Source organism: Pelodiscus sinensis, chromosome 1 (assembly GCF_049634645.1).
Source record: "Pelodiscus sinensis isolate JC-2024 chromosome 1, ASM4963464v1, whole genome shotgun sequence".
Taxonomy (NCBI): Eukaryota; Metazoa; Chordata; order Testudines; family Trionychidae; genus Pelodiscus; species Pelodiscus sinensis.
The window spans coordinates 48047761-48061454 of NC_134711.1; the positions used below are offsets into that span (position 1 = coordinate 48047761).

Genomic DNA, 13694 nt, shown 5'->3' on the forward strand with positions numbered 1-13694 from the left:
ATCCATGCTCTGTCATGATTTTATTCAGCGTGGTGTCCACTTTATCATGGGTGTGGCCATGTTTTCTGTGGTACCATAAAGTTTATTTATAGCCACCAGTTCTGGCTTTCAATGTTCTGTGCTGTTATTTAGCTCTAATTTACCCCCAAATGTCTTCTGAGAACCTAATAAGCAGTAGAAGTGTTGGTAATGCTGCTAGATAATATTGATCTCTGATAGTTTGGCAAATTCTTTGGTTTAGCATCTGTCAGATCCCAAGAATGCCGTACTACAGATATTCCACTTGTAGTGAACAGATAACCACCATAATGAAAATCATCAGTGTAAATGAGTTAGGTTCTGAGGCTAAAGTAAGGACAGAACAAGTTAAGAATTCCTAAGACGAGTTAGATGTCTTCAGGCTGGCAGGACCTAACAAAACAGAATACTAAAAAAACTAGTTGAAATGATCTGTTAAGCATTTGCAATTATTTTTGAGAATTTGTGGTGATCAGGAAAGGTACTGGAGGACTGGAAAATGGAAAATATAGCATTTACCTAGTTACGAACCAGCAGACCAGGCTTTTCTCACCGACGCCTGGGGTAGAGCAGCTGGGGGGCTGCTGGGTCGGTCCCATAGTGCCGAGGTCCCAGCAGCACCCCAGCTGCTCTGCCCCAGGCGTGTCTGATTCAGCCGCTGCTGGTCAGTTTCAACAGCGGCTGAAACTGGATGCTAGTTCCGACTTACATACAAACTCAACTTAAGAACAAACCTACAGTCCCTATCTTGTACGTAACCCGGGGACTGCCTGTAATCAAATAATTTAGTTTGTAAGTACCTTGGCAAAAATAAGATAACTATCAACATAGATTTGTCAAGAACAAATCATAACAAACCAATCTAATATCCTTCTTTGACAGGGTAACAAGTCTTGTGAATTGGGGATAGTAGCTCGTCTGGTCTCTCGTGGCCTCATACACGAAATAGGGAAATATAGCCTTCATAAATCTACTTCAAGGTGGGTGAACAACTGGTTGGAAAATGATACTCAGAATGTATTTATCCATGGTTCACATTCAAGCTGGAAAGGCATATTGAGTAAGGTCCCAAAGAGATTTATTCTGGCTCTGGTGGTATACAGTATCTTCATAAATGATTTGAACAATGGCACAGAGTACATATAACCCATATACCTAGTGTGGTTCACTGTCTTATGTAGTGGTACTTTTATCTCTCACTGTAGTGATCTGAATGAGGGAGCTCTAGAGATGAAGCTGAGCACCAGCTGGCTTTAAGCTCAAGTGGTAGAGGTTCCTACATTTAAACTCCAGAGGTCCCAGGTTCAAATCCACCCCATGGAAGTTACATACACTGAAAGCCGTGGTCACCAACTCATTGATTGTGATCGACTGGTTGATTGCAGGAGTACGACCAGTTGATTGCAAGGCATACCAGTCCCCCCCCATTCCCCTCCAACTCCAAGAAGAAGCTTGCACTGATGTTACCTCCAGTGAAAATGGAGGTAACACTAGCTTCCTGCGGCATGGGGGGAGGGGGGGAAGAGTCCCACAGCTGCGAGCCAGGTGCAGCATCTCAGAAAGTGTGCAAGCTTTCTCTTCCCCTCCCCTAACAGCTGGCATGTTTCCTGGAATGCCGGGTCTGTTGCGCTCCCAGAGACTTCCTTCCCTGTGCTTCCTGCCTTCCTGCATGGCGGGGGGGGGGGGGGGGAAGAGTAGGAGTCTTGGGACTGCGCACCAGGTCCAACTTCTCAGGAAGCATGCTGGCTATTGTGGGGAGAGGACGAAGAGCACGCACTTCCTGAGAATTTGGAGCTGGCATGCAGTCCAGGTACTCCTACTTCCTCCTCTCCCTGTCTCCTTTGCTCCCCATGCAGTAAGGCAGCAGGGGGAAGGAAGCCCTTGGTGGCGCAACAGACCTGGCTTTTCAGGAAGCATGCCGGCTGTTTGGGGAGGGGAGGAACAGCCCACATGCTTCCTTAGACCCCGGGCCTGGCATGCAGCTGTGGAATCCCCAGGTACCAGCTGAGCTGTTCCTGTCCCCTCTTCCTGGCCAGACCTCCACAAGTATCTGCCCCACCCCCCACCAGTACTTTGCCCCCTTCCCCAGCATCCTGCCTCAGCCCCCTACCCCTTGCCATAGCACCTGACCCAGCCCCCACAAGCACTCTGTCTCCTCCCAAACCCCCACCAGCACCCTTCCCCCAGCCAGACACCATAAACACCCTGCTCTTACCTCCTGCCCTCTTCCCAGGCCCCCACCAGCACTTTGCTCCCTGGCTAAACCCCCACCAGCACCCTGCCCCCTGGTCAAGCCCCCACTTGTCCCCTGGCCAGATACCCACCAGCACTCTGCTCCTACGCCTCCCTCCTGGCCAGACACCTACCCCCAGCTTGCTCCTGTACCCTATTTTCCACCCAGATTCTTCATCCCCCCTTCTACTCACTGGCAGCCCTGTCCCCCACACTGGGTCCCTTGTTTTTGGCCCCACCTCAGATTGTAGAGGGGTCAACAAATTTCATTAACCCTGGAATCCCAGAAGAGTTAATCTGTCCTGGGGCTGGAGTGTCAGGGGAGTGAGGTGTCTCAGTTGGGGCCACGCTAGTGAGGCTTGTTTTTTTTTTTTTTGGAGGGGTTGTTGTTGTTGGTGTGTGTGTGTGTGGTGTGGTGTGGTTTTTGTTATTGTTGTTGGGTTTTTTGCATTTCACTTGTGTGTCCTCAACTGACTTTTCTGTGGGTCAGTGACCCCCTGACTCAAAACAGGTTCCCTGCCTCTTTCATAAATAAAGACAATGCTGAAACATTTTCTATTTGACATAATATTTTATTTACGAATGAAGCTTCGCCAGCAAACCCCCAATAGGGGCCAAGCCCCAAATGGCCTTGAAATTCACAAAATATGTTCACTGAGACCAACATAAAAATGTTCTGTCTCACAGAGCTGGAATCCACAATTCATATAATAATTTACATTTGTCCTTCCTATTTGTGTTTTCTTTTGCTGAGGTTATACTCCAATAAAGACCTGAACCTTAGTACCATAAACGTCCATTGAAGTTGAGGGCTCTCAGCATTTCTTTTTAGATGGTTATCCTCATTCATTAGAATGCCTGGATCAAATCCTTCTCTCACCAAGATCAGATCATTACAAAAAAAAATCTTTTATAAGATTGTGATCAGCAGGTTTATATTCTTGCAGAAGTTTGAATCACATTAAAGGTTTTACATCATTAACTAGCTGTCTTTAGGTTTAGGTCTAAAAGGATTTGGAACAATAATTGTTGCAGAATAACACATTAAGTTTCTTTTGCATTTTACAGCAAAGAAGAAATACTGGCACTGTCTGATGAAGACATATGGAATAATTCAAGGACTTCAGGTACAATAGCTAGTTTAATTAGTTCTTTCTTACTGCACATGCTAATTAAAATAAAGTAACAAACAGCCCCAATGGATGTTAAAGTATATTTTTGTTAACTCTTCAGAGGTAAACATCCCTGAAATTGTCTATTCACATGAGGAGGACAAAGGCAGTGAATCGAATAGTGAAAATGTAAAAGATATAAATGTTGAATGCAATGAAGATGATAACGAAGATAATGAAAAAGAATTAGAGTTGCTGGTAAGTGTTACCCATTTATATCCATAGTTTTAGATTATATGAATCCATTTACACATCAAAGGTGGTGAAATGCCCCTTTTAACCAAATTGACTGATGTACTAATTTACAAATGTAAACCCATAGTGTGTATTTGAATTGTGTGTCTCTCTGAATCAGCAATAGAAAGTGATTTGAGTAAATTTAATTAAGTTCTTGCGGTCTTAAATTAATGACATCTCTCTCTTTCTTCCTTACTTGAGTATCTAAGTGACAATTTCAAAGACTTAGAAGAGTGACCTTTCAAAAATCTCTCTTTCTAGGCTCTCTGAGAATATACATAACACAAACACTTGAATTTTACCAAATATTCTTTATTTATGGTACCATGAATCTTACAGCTTTCTCAAAGACTAACTGTAAATGAACAAAATTCCAATTTCTATAATTTTAAGACGAAAAAATATATAACTACTTCAGAGAGGTTTCTAGATCCATATTTAGTAGTTAATTTGTTATAATACATTTCACATTCAGTGCACATTCAATCTATTTGGAGATTTTTATGATTTGGCTTCCATTTTGCACAACAAAGGAAGAAATAGCTGTATGTGTCTCATTTACTGCCATCTATTTTCAGTGTCTGTTTTGAGCTTATATCTGTTGGGTACCTAGATTCATAATCCTAGATTAAAACGGCTATCACCTGAGAAATTGTAAATGTTGAATCAGAGTAGAGAGGAAGAGGAGTGCCACTCTGTCTTTTTGATAGGGGGAAAAGGAGAATGTTTTCTTCACACTTAGGTATGGAATTTTCTTAGCTCTAACTTTAAGGAAGTTCAAAGTTGTCACTTATTGTGGGAGCTCTCATTTCCTGAAAAATCAGTATTTTCATATTTTCTAAAAGACAAAACATATTTTTAAAAGACCATAAAATCACATTTTCCCCTCAATTTACCCTATTACAGTGAGCAGGTTCAAATATAGCAGTTTGTTTATAAATTACAGAACTTGTCCGTACAATAAATGAAGAGGGAAGCTGTAATTTAGATGTTAATTTGTACTATGCACGCTGTAATGAATTAAACAATGAAGATCTATAATAGATGGAAATACAACCAAATCTTTGAAACCCACAGGCATTGGCTCACAAGACAGCTGTGCGGTTGACAAGTAACATGAGCCTTATGTGAGAAGAAGGGAAATCGTAAGATTTGCATATAATTATTGAGATCATGCAAATGTCAGTTATGAGAAGCAAAAAAAAAAAAAAAAAAAAAAGAACCACACAAGCATCTCACTGTTAAATCCTGACAGTTGGCATCACCGAAGAGCTCAAATACATTTGAGCACCAGTTGGCAGAGGGTCATTAAAACAGAATTTGCAGAGACATTAGCTTCTTCACTTTTCTTTGAGTGACGTTTTACTATTAATAGTTTGCAGTGGCTTTGCAGAAAACATATTAATAAGAGAAACTGTAATGGGGGTATCTACAGCAAGTGTAAATGTAACAAGGGGTGCCCAAGAAGCTATCCTCTAATTGATCAGCATGGAGCTATCAGTGTGAGTATCCTAAAGTGCGAGAGAGTGCAATGACAAGCAGGCTGAGTTGAATAATACAATATACTCGGAAGCCAGGGAAGGAGAGTGATTAGTTTCTGGCCTTTTACTTCACTAATCTCATTTCCGATGTCTGCCTTACCAGATTGTCTAAAACATTCTGGTTTGAAGCCTGTAAAATGGTTCCTATGAGAAATGAAGCAAAGATCATTCTAACTCTATTTGTCAATGTGCAACATGTCCTTTGTTTTACTGGACAATGCTGTATGTTACTAGGCTTTGATATACCATATCAATGCTGACACTCAAAACAAAATAAAACAAAACAATCCAAACAAAAACAAAAACCCCAACAAAAAACCTGCAACCATAGAACTGAATGTGCAGAGAATTAATTAGCCTCCCATTTAGAGACTATTTTCTTTAGGTTTGATTTGTATAAAATGCACTTTCAGCTTACTGAATTCATGAATAAAGAAACAGCGTTTGGAATACTATTTATGTCCAGCTCTTTTCAGATTCACTATAAAGCTCATTACGTATGTTAAAAAATACATACAATGCAAATGTTGCAAATTGTTCGGAACATGTTTTCATAAAAGCTTTGAAACTGAAAACACAACTTTCCATCATGAAAGCCTGCCACATTCATTTTGAATATTTTTATAGAGCTCATTTTGATCATTCTTTTCTATTCTATTGTTTCAGCTAAGGCAGCAGTTCACAAGAACTAGAGGTACTTCTTCCAGAGATGAAAGGAATTTATATACAACAGAGCCAGTTAATTTTCCAAATGAAGCTCAAGGACTGGAGAATAAGCTAAGACTTATGGAAACAAGCACTGACTTGCTCAAGCAGCCTGTACCTATCATTTCTCCTTCAGAAAATACTTTACAAGAGCTAGGAGAAGAATTACATGATGACAAAAAGTATTCCATAAGTTATGATTATAGTCAGCCATTAGCAGAGGAACTTACTGCAGGTTCTGTAAACAATAGTAAGCAGCCTTTGGAATGCATTGGTACCAGTGAAATGCTTTTATCACAGGAATATTTCCCTGGAACAATTCAAAATGTGAGTATCCATATTACAGATACTGTCTCAAAAAGACAAGGAATAAGCCAGGTAGACATTTCAAAAGATGAAACAGATAGCAAAATGATGGCGAGATTATTTATCAGTGAAGATGATGTTGATAAGTACAAAGAGGCCTGGGAAACAAGACCAGAAACAATTTCTTCGGAACATGATGAATCACAGAAATTAAATACATGTGTAACCGAAGCACTGGATGACAATGCTAACCCAGCTCCAGAGCGACACATTCTGCAAACATCTCACCTAATGCTGGAGACTGTATTGCCAGACAGTGACAAAACTGAAGAAAAAACTGAAGATATATATGCTGGTACTTTTTCACATTCTGATGTCTCAATAGATTCCTCAAAAAACCCATATTCAGAAAAAGAAGTTGTGGTAGAAGCATCCAAAAAAGTCTGTAACACTTATTTAGGAAAAGAGGAGAAAGAAATGAAGTTAGATGAGTTAGGACTGATTAAAGAGCAGGAGAGTGGCGACACCATAACTGCAAAACTTTTCAGTGTTCATGGAAAATATATTAGTGAAGCAAAAAACACAACATTGCCATCAGCTTCAGATGATAAACACAAAGCCAAGCCTTCACAATCAGAAGACCAGCTGATTTTCCATGTAGCTGATGAAAGAAAAGCTGGAGACACTCATGAATTCAACCAGGTGACTTGTCTAAAAGATAGCAGAAGCCCCAACAATAGAAATGAAGGAAAAGAAATCACAAGCTCTATTGAAGGCCAACAGGGGAAAGAGGACTATCGTGACTTAAGTGATTACTTGAAAACAGACAGTAGATACCCTGATGCCACTCAGAGTAAAATGACTGCCTTTCCCACTGGTGACCCAGAATTTGCAGTGACAACTCGCAAAACAAAAGTTACAAGCACTACATCATTGAACCCAGAGGATACACCTGATACTAAGGAGAATGATCCTGAGCTTTCTGAGGAAAAAATGTACAGTCAAGATAATTTCACAACAAAAAAAAGTATTTTGGAGACAGAGCCTTGTCACCTTGAAACTGAGAAATCGGACAGCATAGTTACAGATGATCAGAGCAGGGTAGTGTGTGAAAATCAAAGGTGGTGTGTTTCGGGAAGTAAGCCAGTAGAAAGAGAGACTGAGGCAAATAGAACAGAAGAGATTAAAGAGCAAACAGATGGTGAAGTCATGTTGGGAATGAGGAATAAGACAAGGTATTTGAATGTTACTCCCACAGAAGAATTGTTTACCTGCCAAGAGACAGTGGGATTTGAAAAGTCTCCTGTAGCTGAACATGGTAATACAGAGGAAGCAGAAGCAGGTACAGCTTATATAATTAAAACAACATCAGAAAGTGCTTCAGAAAAAATGTCTGCTAGTGAAAAAGCAGTAATTGCTAAGCTACCTCAAGAGACTGCACTAAGTGACAGGCCCACAGAGGAAAAGGAAACAGCGTTTGATACACATGAAGGGAGAAATGATGGTTCACATTATACTCTTTGTCAACGCAATACAGTGGGTGTATTATATGACACCGAATTTGAAAAGGAATCAGTTTTAGATATTTATAATGCACACGTATGTGAAACACTGCAAGGAGAAATGATGTCTGTGTGCAATACCAAGGAAAAAGTTTCCAAAGCAGAACAAGATATTGGAAATAATCCACCTGTAGAGGAAACATTACAGGCTTCTGCAATAGAAGGAAAAGCTGGTTTTGAGCAGGATTTATATTCAGAAGAATCATTGAAAGTCCACCCAGATCCCAAGCAGTGTCTGTACAGTGACAAAACTGAAGAATTGTATAAAGAAGAAAGAACTCTTGGAACACACTCCCATTCAGAAGCCAAAGGTGAAACAAAACCATCACCCTCAGATATAAATATTGTGCCTGATTATCATTATGAAAGCTCTCCAGTGACAACTTCTGAAGAATCTACTGAGGTGGTTACAGCTACGGTAGAAAATACAAAGCATCCATACACAGCCTCTGCATTCAAATCCATTGCCAATATTTCTGTTGAGTCAGGATATCATTTCAACCTACCAAGCGAAATGACATATATTAATAAAAACATCATTGCTGAGGCTGAACACAAAGATCCTGAGACTTCGCACCTATTGACTTCGAGTGATGACAGAGAAAGGAATATAGGCCAGTGTTTCCATAAAGCTGAGTTCAGAGAAGAGGAGTCATTAGGGCCAATGATTTTAATTAGTGAGCCTAGTGAAGAAATAGAAGAGAGAAGCTCTGAAGCTGAAGGTTTACTGACCGAAGGGAAAATATTAAACTGGCCTGATGACTCTCAGCATGAAAACCAGCACATTTCTGATTCTTCAGATATTTCTGACCAGAACAGTGAAGCACATAGTTTATCTACAGAGTGTCAGGTTTTAAAGCATATCAGTTACAGAATCTTTAATTTCCTCTTGTTTGCTGTATTTGTTATAACAACCTACCACTATGATTTAATGGTTTGCTTTGCATTCTATCTATTTTCTTTGTACTGGCTACACTGGGAGGGAGGAAGACGCAAGGAATCTGTAAAAAAGAAGTAACGTTAAGTTTCATGGTTTACATGCTGTACTTAAAGTTTGAGGTTGATTACTTTCCCTCTCCCCACCCCCCAAGCATTTTAATTGTTGAAAGGAAATATTCATTGTTAGAACCAGAGTGAGTTTTCTCTTGAAGCATCTTTCAAAAGGGAATACGTATGAAGTTTGCACCTTCATATAAGTAATTATTCTATATAGGACCATAATGTTTGGATCATTAAATACCTATATGAATATGAGATCTGAAGCATATCACGTTAAAATTAAATACAGATGTTGCTCCTTAGCAGGCAGTGAGGATGCAATGCTTCATATCTCTTGAGTACTTAAAAACACCATTTCTTGCATTAATATCTCTTGCAGCAAAGCCTCATGTATTTTCTGAGTTTTTTTTTAAAGGTTTTATACAGTAGATAACAGGGGAATGGAATTATAACTAACTCAGTATTTTAATACTGACCTTGCAATTGGTGATCTACTAGTGTAATTAGCCAGTACATTGTGAGAGATGAAATCTGTTAGTAGATTAAATAGTTCTTTCCAATTTTTATTTAATTGTTTTAAGTTAGTGCAATAATAATATTCATATCTGAAAAATGTCAACCTTAGAGTCAAGTAACATTATGTAACTTTATGTAATACTTCAGCAGAATATGTTAGCTCCTTTCATACTACTGAGCTGAAGGATACAGCTAAGAGCTTATCACTCACTTGCACAAACATTTATAGATGGATTGTCTTCAAATAATATTTATATATTTTTTTTAAAATGAAGACTGTAACATGACTGAAGAATTTAACTGAATTCAAAAGTATTCCAGATAGACATTTTGAATGATGTTTTTCACCTGTGTTGTTTACGAAAGACATTCGTATCTTCAAAGCATTAAATAAAAAAAAGCGTGAATGATTTGGATTGTGTGTGGCATATTTAGAATTGGGTTTGTGATCTTTTTTTTTTATAAATTAACTAGGTCTCATTAGAGCACAATAAAATCAAACGAGAAGGAAAATCAAGGACATGAACCTTGGCTTCCAGAAAGGCTCCTTTTGTGTTGCTTTGGTGATACACAATGAGCCCAAAGAAGGCCACTGAGGGAGTTCCAACACAGGGGGTATGCCAAGAGGGTCACTGCTTCTAAAATACTCACACACTTTACAGGCATGCCAAGAACATGTCAAGGGAGGGAAGGGAGTGGGGCAGTGCATGCAACACTCCAGTAATTTCTAGCTGCAGAAAATCTTGCAGGGAGTCATTGCAACCAAGTGTACTATGGGATAGTCTGAAGCTGAATAACATTACTAGGACTCCAGAGATTGAGGAAGGCCAAAAGCAGCTTTGCACCACATTGTTTCCCCTCCTCTCAGCTCTACATAGACCTGGGTCATTGTGAACACTGCAAAAAATATGGCTGAAGCTAGATAAAGGTCAGGTTAATCGCTTGTTTTAATCATTAGTTAAGCACTAAAACAGATTTTTGAAAGTTGGCTATAAACTGAATTACTTGCAGCAGGATGTTAGGACACCTGATATATCTATTTGAGGCTGAATATATGGACTATTGCTGTCTGCAGTCCTGACCTGGGTGATGTTTGTAGACACCTAGAGGTTTTGAACAATTGGCAAGGAAACTTGTAGTAACACTGTCCCTATTGGAAGAATAGCCAGGGAGTCCAGTCATGAAGGGAAAGTTAATTAGCTCAGAAAAGGCCATTACTGAATCTTGAGTGGCTGCAAGAGACATGAGATCTGGAGAAATCTCTTATTTTTTGTTGTATTGACCTAACAGCTTGTCCATGCTAGATACTTTGGTATGGGAAGTTTGGTCTAGTGGTTGCATTTAGTCTAGTGGTTGCAAGTGGCTTCTTCCATTTATTTGTACTCAAAACGTAGCTTGGTGTTCTTTGCTTGCCCTTGATTCATCTGATCAAGTGTGAAAGAAAGTGAGGAGTAAATGATGGATCCAGAATTGAGGATTGAAGAACATCAGGGCACTTCATCTAGATTAGACTTTGAGCAATAGCCAGGCAAAAATATGGAAAGTCCATAGAGTATGACTACACGCAAACTGTAGATGAGCCAAATAAATAAATTTGAGCTATACCAGTATGATACATTATGAACATACATTCAAAAGAAAAAGAATCTGACTTTCTAATCTATACTGTGTTATAATTTATCTTAAGCAGCTGAAGATCATCTAAATTATATCTATATTTTTTGTTCCTTCATACATTTAAATATACACTGTAAGCAAGCTTCTATTCATCCCCGTGTTCAATAGATTAAGAATTTCAAACTTTGGCATTTAATATGTACAGCTATTCAGAGTTGAAATTTAGAGTAAATATTTGAATATTAGAGTGAATATACTTTAGTCTAAATACAAGTGGAATACTGTTAGCATTTCTCAGATTTGAAATGGGATTTCTGTATTCTATATTTACTATGTTTAGTCATCATATCATATCATATGATTGCAAAACATAGTTCTAGATTGATCTATGAACACAGGTGCCTGAACTTATGGGCTTAAAACAACAAAACTACTCATGTTATCTTTTTTTATTTAATATTTGATATGATATCTTTTAAAAATCCTCTTACCTTTCTTTGTAGTCTGAACAGCCCTTATAACATTGGGAAAATATTCACCTGTGTGTTTTTACTTATTTCAGAGAAGCAATTGGCTTAGGCATTTTTTTTAAATCACACTTAACCTGTCCAATAGTCCTCACAACATGAATCTGGCTAGCCAATAATGGCCACTTCTAATCACTAAACAAAATGGACGCTATGACTCTATACAGCTTGCAGGCCTGTCACTATGAGAAGCCCTTTACGGATCTAACAAAGACAAAATCACATTTAATTTGAAAGAACGTCTTTCCTTACTACATACATGGTACAAATTAGGAAATATTTTATGGCTGCTGTCTGAACTATACTTCTTATGAATAAAAGAGTTCAAATTTCAGCATTTCCATTTGTCTAAACGTAATTTTGAACTAATATTCCAAAGAGAATCAAGGAAGGTTTGTGTCTGGGCAGCTGGTCATTAGAAGACAACGAGGCTTAACATGACCAATACATATTGTGTGGTTAATGTATTGCTGGTTGCCACTGTTGCCTTTTTTGGCTGTGCAGCATTCAGATCACGAGCATCAGAGAAAAAAGGGACAGAACAGAGATAGTAGGCTTCTGAATGGTTCTCTTTGTTCATCACTAGAGGAAGAGCTAGGGGACCCTACTGAGGTATTCTCCTGCCTTTGCCGTTCATTTTGTGAATAAGTGGGGAGCGTCTGCATTGGCAGGAAGGGTAGCAGGGTACTCGGTGTGCTTGTGATGTATGCTGGGAAGTCAGGCAGGGTTCTGCGCTTAGCAATTACTTGTTTGGCCTGGAGGATTGGCGCAGGGGAAGTGAAAGGTGGGATGAGGGAGGGAGGGTGGGAGGGGAGTCAGGATGGGGTGCAGAGCTTTGGAATATTGCCTGGGTGAAGTTTCATAGCTGAGGCAGTTAGTGCAGTGTAAAGGAGATGTTTGCATAGGACAAAGGGAATTTTCCAGCTAAGACATAGGTGAGAAGGTGTGCGCTGTTTTTGAGCAGGTTGGGTTGGATTCACTTGTGGGAACTGGCAAAGTTCTGAGCCGGAAGGGGAATGCAATGAGCTGGGTGATGAGGACATGAAATAAATCAATGACTAAGGTTGTGTGAATTGGTGGCATGTGAAGGGTTGTGGCAGGGGGAGAGCTCAACTGGCAGGGTAAGAAAACGAGCATTCTGTTACCAAGTAAAAAGTTTCCCACAGAAAATAGTCATTTGCAAGGCTTCTTAGGAACACCCTTATCTAATTACATGACAGCTGAACGGTTCAGACAAGACTGTGTCTATAGTTTTAAACAGCAGAAATTAAAAGAGACACTATTGCAGCTGAACACTTTGATCAGTTTCCAGCTAGGGGAATTATTGTAAACTCTTCTCAGTTGGTATTCTGATTTTAATGTCCTATAGGCAGGAAACCCGGCAACAATTCCAGACTGTACTCACATTACACAACAAAATTCCCAATGGGCTCCCATCCGGTACTGTTCATGAGTTTCCTTCAGTGGCTAGCTAGCTAGGCTTTTGACTAGAGGCCACAAATCTTAGCTGTAACCAAGGAGTACATAGTTTAAGTGAGTGTCTGTGCTTTCTGAGATCATTCTGAATGATTTGGTTCCCCCATGTCACTTAGAGAAATCTGAGGGCTGCTCTAATTTGTGCCAACTGTCAATGGTTGCAGGAGGTCATTATGGCTACCAGGGAACACCTACCACAAGGAGCTACTATGGAGACTCTGTATCAACTGAAGATTCCCACTCCAGTGGGAGGAATCTTTCTGTGGCTGGAGTTCTCTCAACTTTACACTGCTACCCTAATGCTGAGGAAGATCAGCATAAGATACTCTGCCGCTCTCTGCTGTGTCTGGCCATGAGGGGACAGAGAATTTCTCTCTATGGCTATGTCTAGACTGCAGGTTTCTTTCGAAAGAGGCTCTTTCGAAAGCATCTTTTGAAAGAGCCTCTTTCGAAAGATCGCGTCTAGACTGCAGGCGGATCTTTCGAAAGAGCAGTCCGCTTTTTCGAAAGAGAGCACCCAGCGAGTCTGGATGCTCTCTTTCGAGGAAGCCCTATTTACGTTGAAGAACGCCTTCTTTCGAAAGAGGAACTTTTGAAAGAAGGCGTTCTTCCTCGTGAAACGAGGTTTACCGCCATCGAAAGAAAAGCCGCGTTCTTTTGAAATTATTTCGAAAGAACGCGGCTTGAGTCTGGATGGAGCCATGTAGATTTGTTGTTTTGGCAAAGGCAAATGAAGCTGCGATTTAAATGATCGTGGCTTCATTTAAATTTACATGGCTGCCGCGT

The 13694-nt window shown here is 39.8% G+C and overlaps 1 protein-coding gene across 1 annotated transcript in view; it reads left to right on the forward strand.

Moving 5' to 3' along the window:
• The window catches only part of PPP1R3A (protein phosphatase 1 regulatory subunit 3A), a 43088-nt gene extending 34110 nt beyond the window's left edge, over positions 1-8978 (forward strand). The window contains exons 2-4 of the mRNA XM_006122522.4: positions 3319-3377; positions 3484-3620; positions 5867-8978. Coding sequence (XP_006122584.2) covers positions 3319-3377; positions 3484-3620; positions 5867-8791 — 3121 coding nt within the window. The 3' untranslated portion in view covers positions 8792-8978. The remainder of the gene's footprint in view (positions 1-3318; positions 3378-3483; positions 3621-5866) is intronic.
• Positions 8979-13694: the final 4716 nt, after the last annotated feature.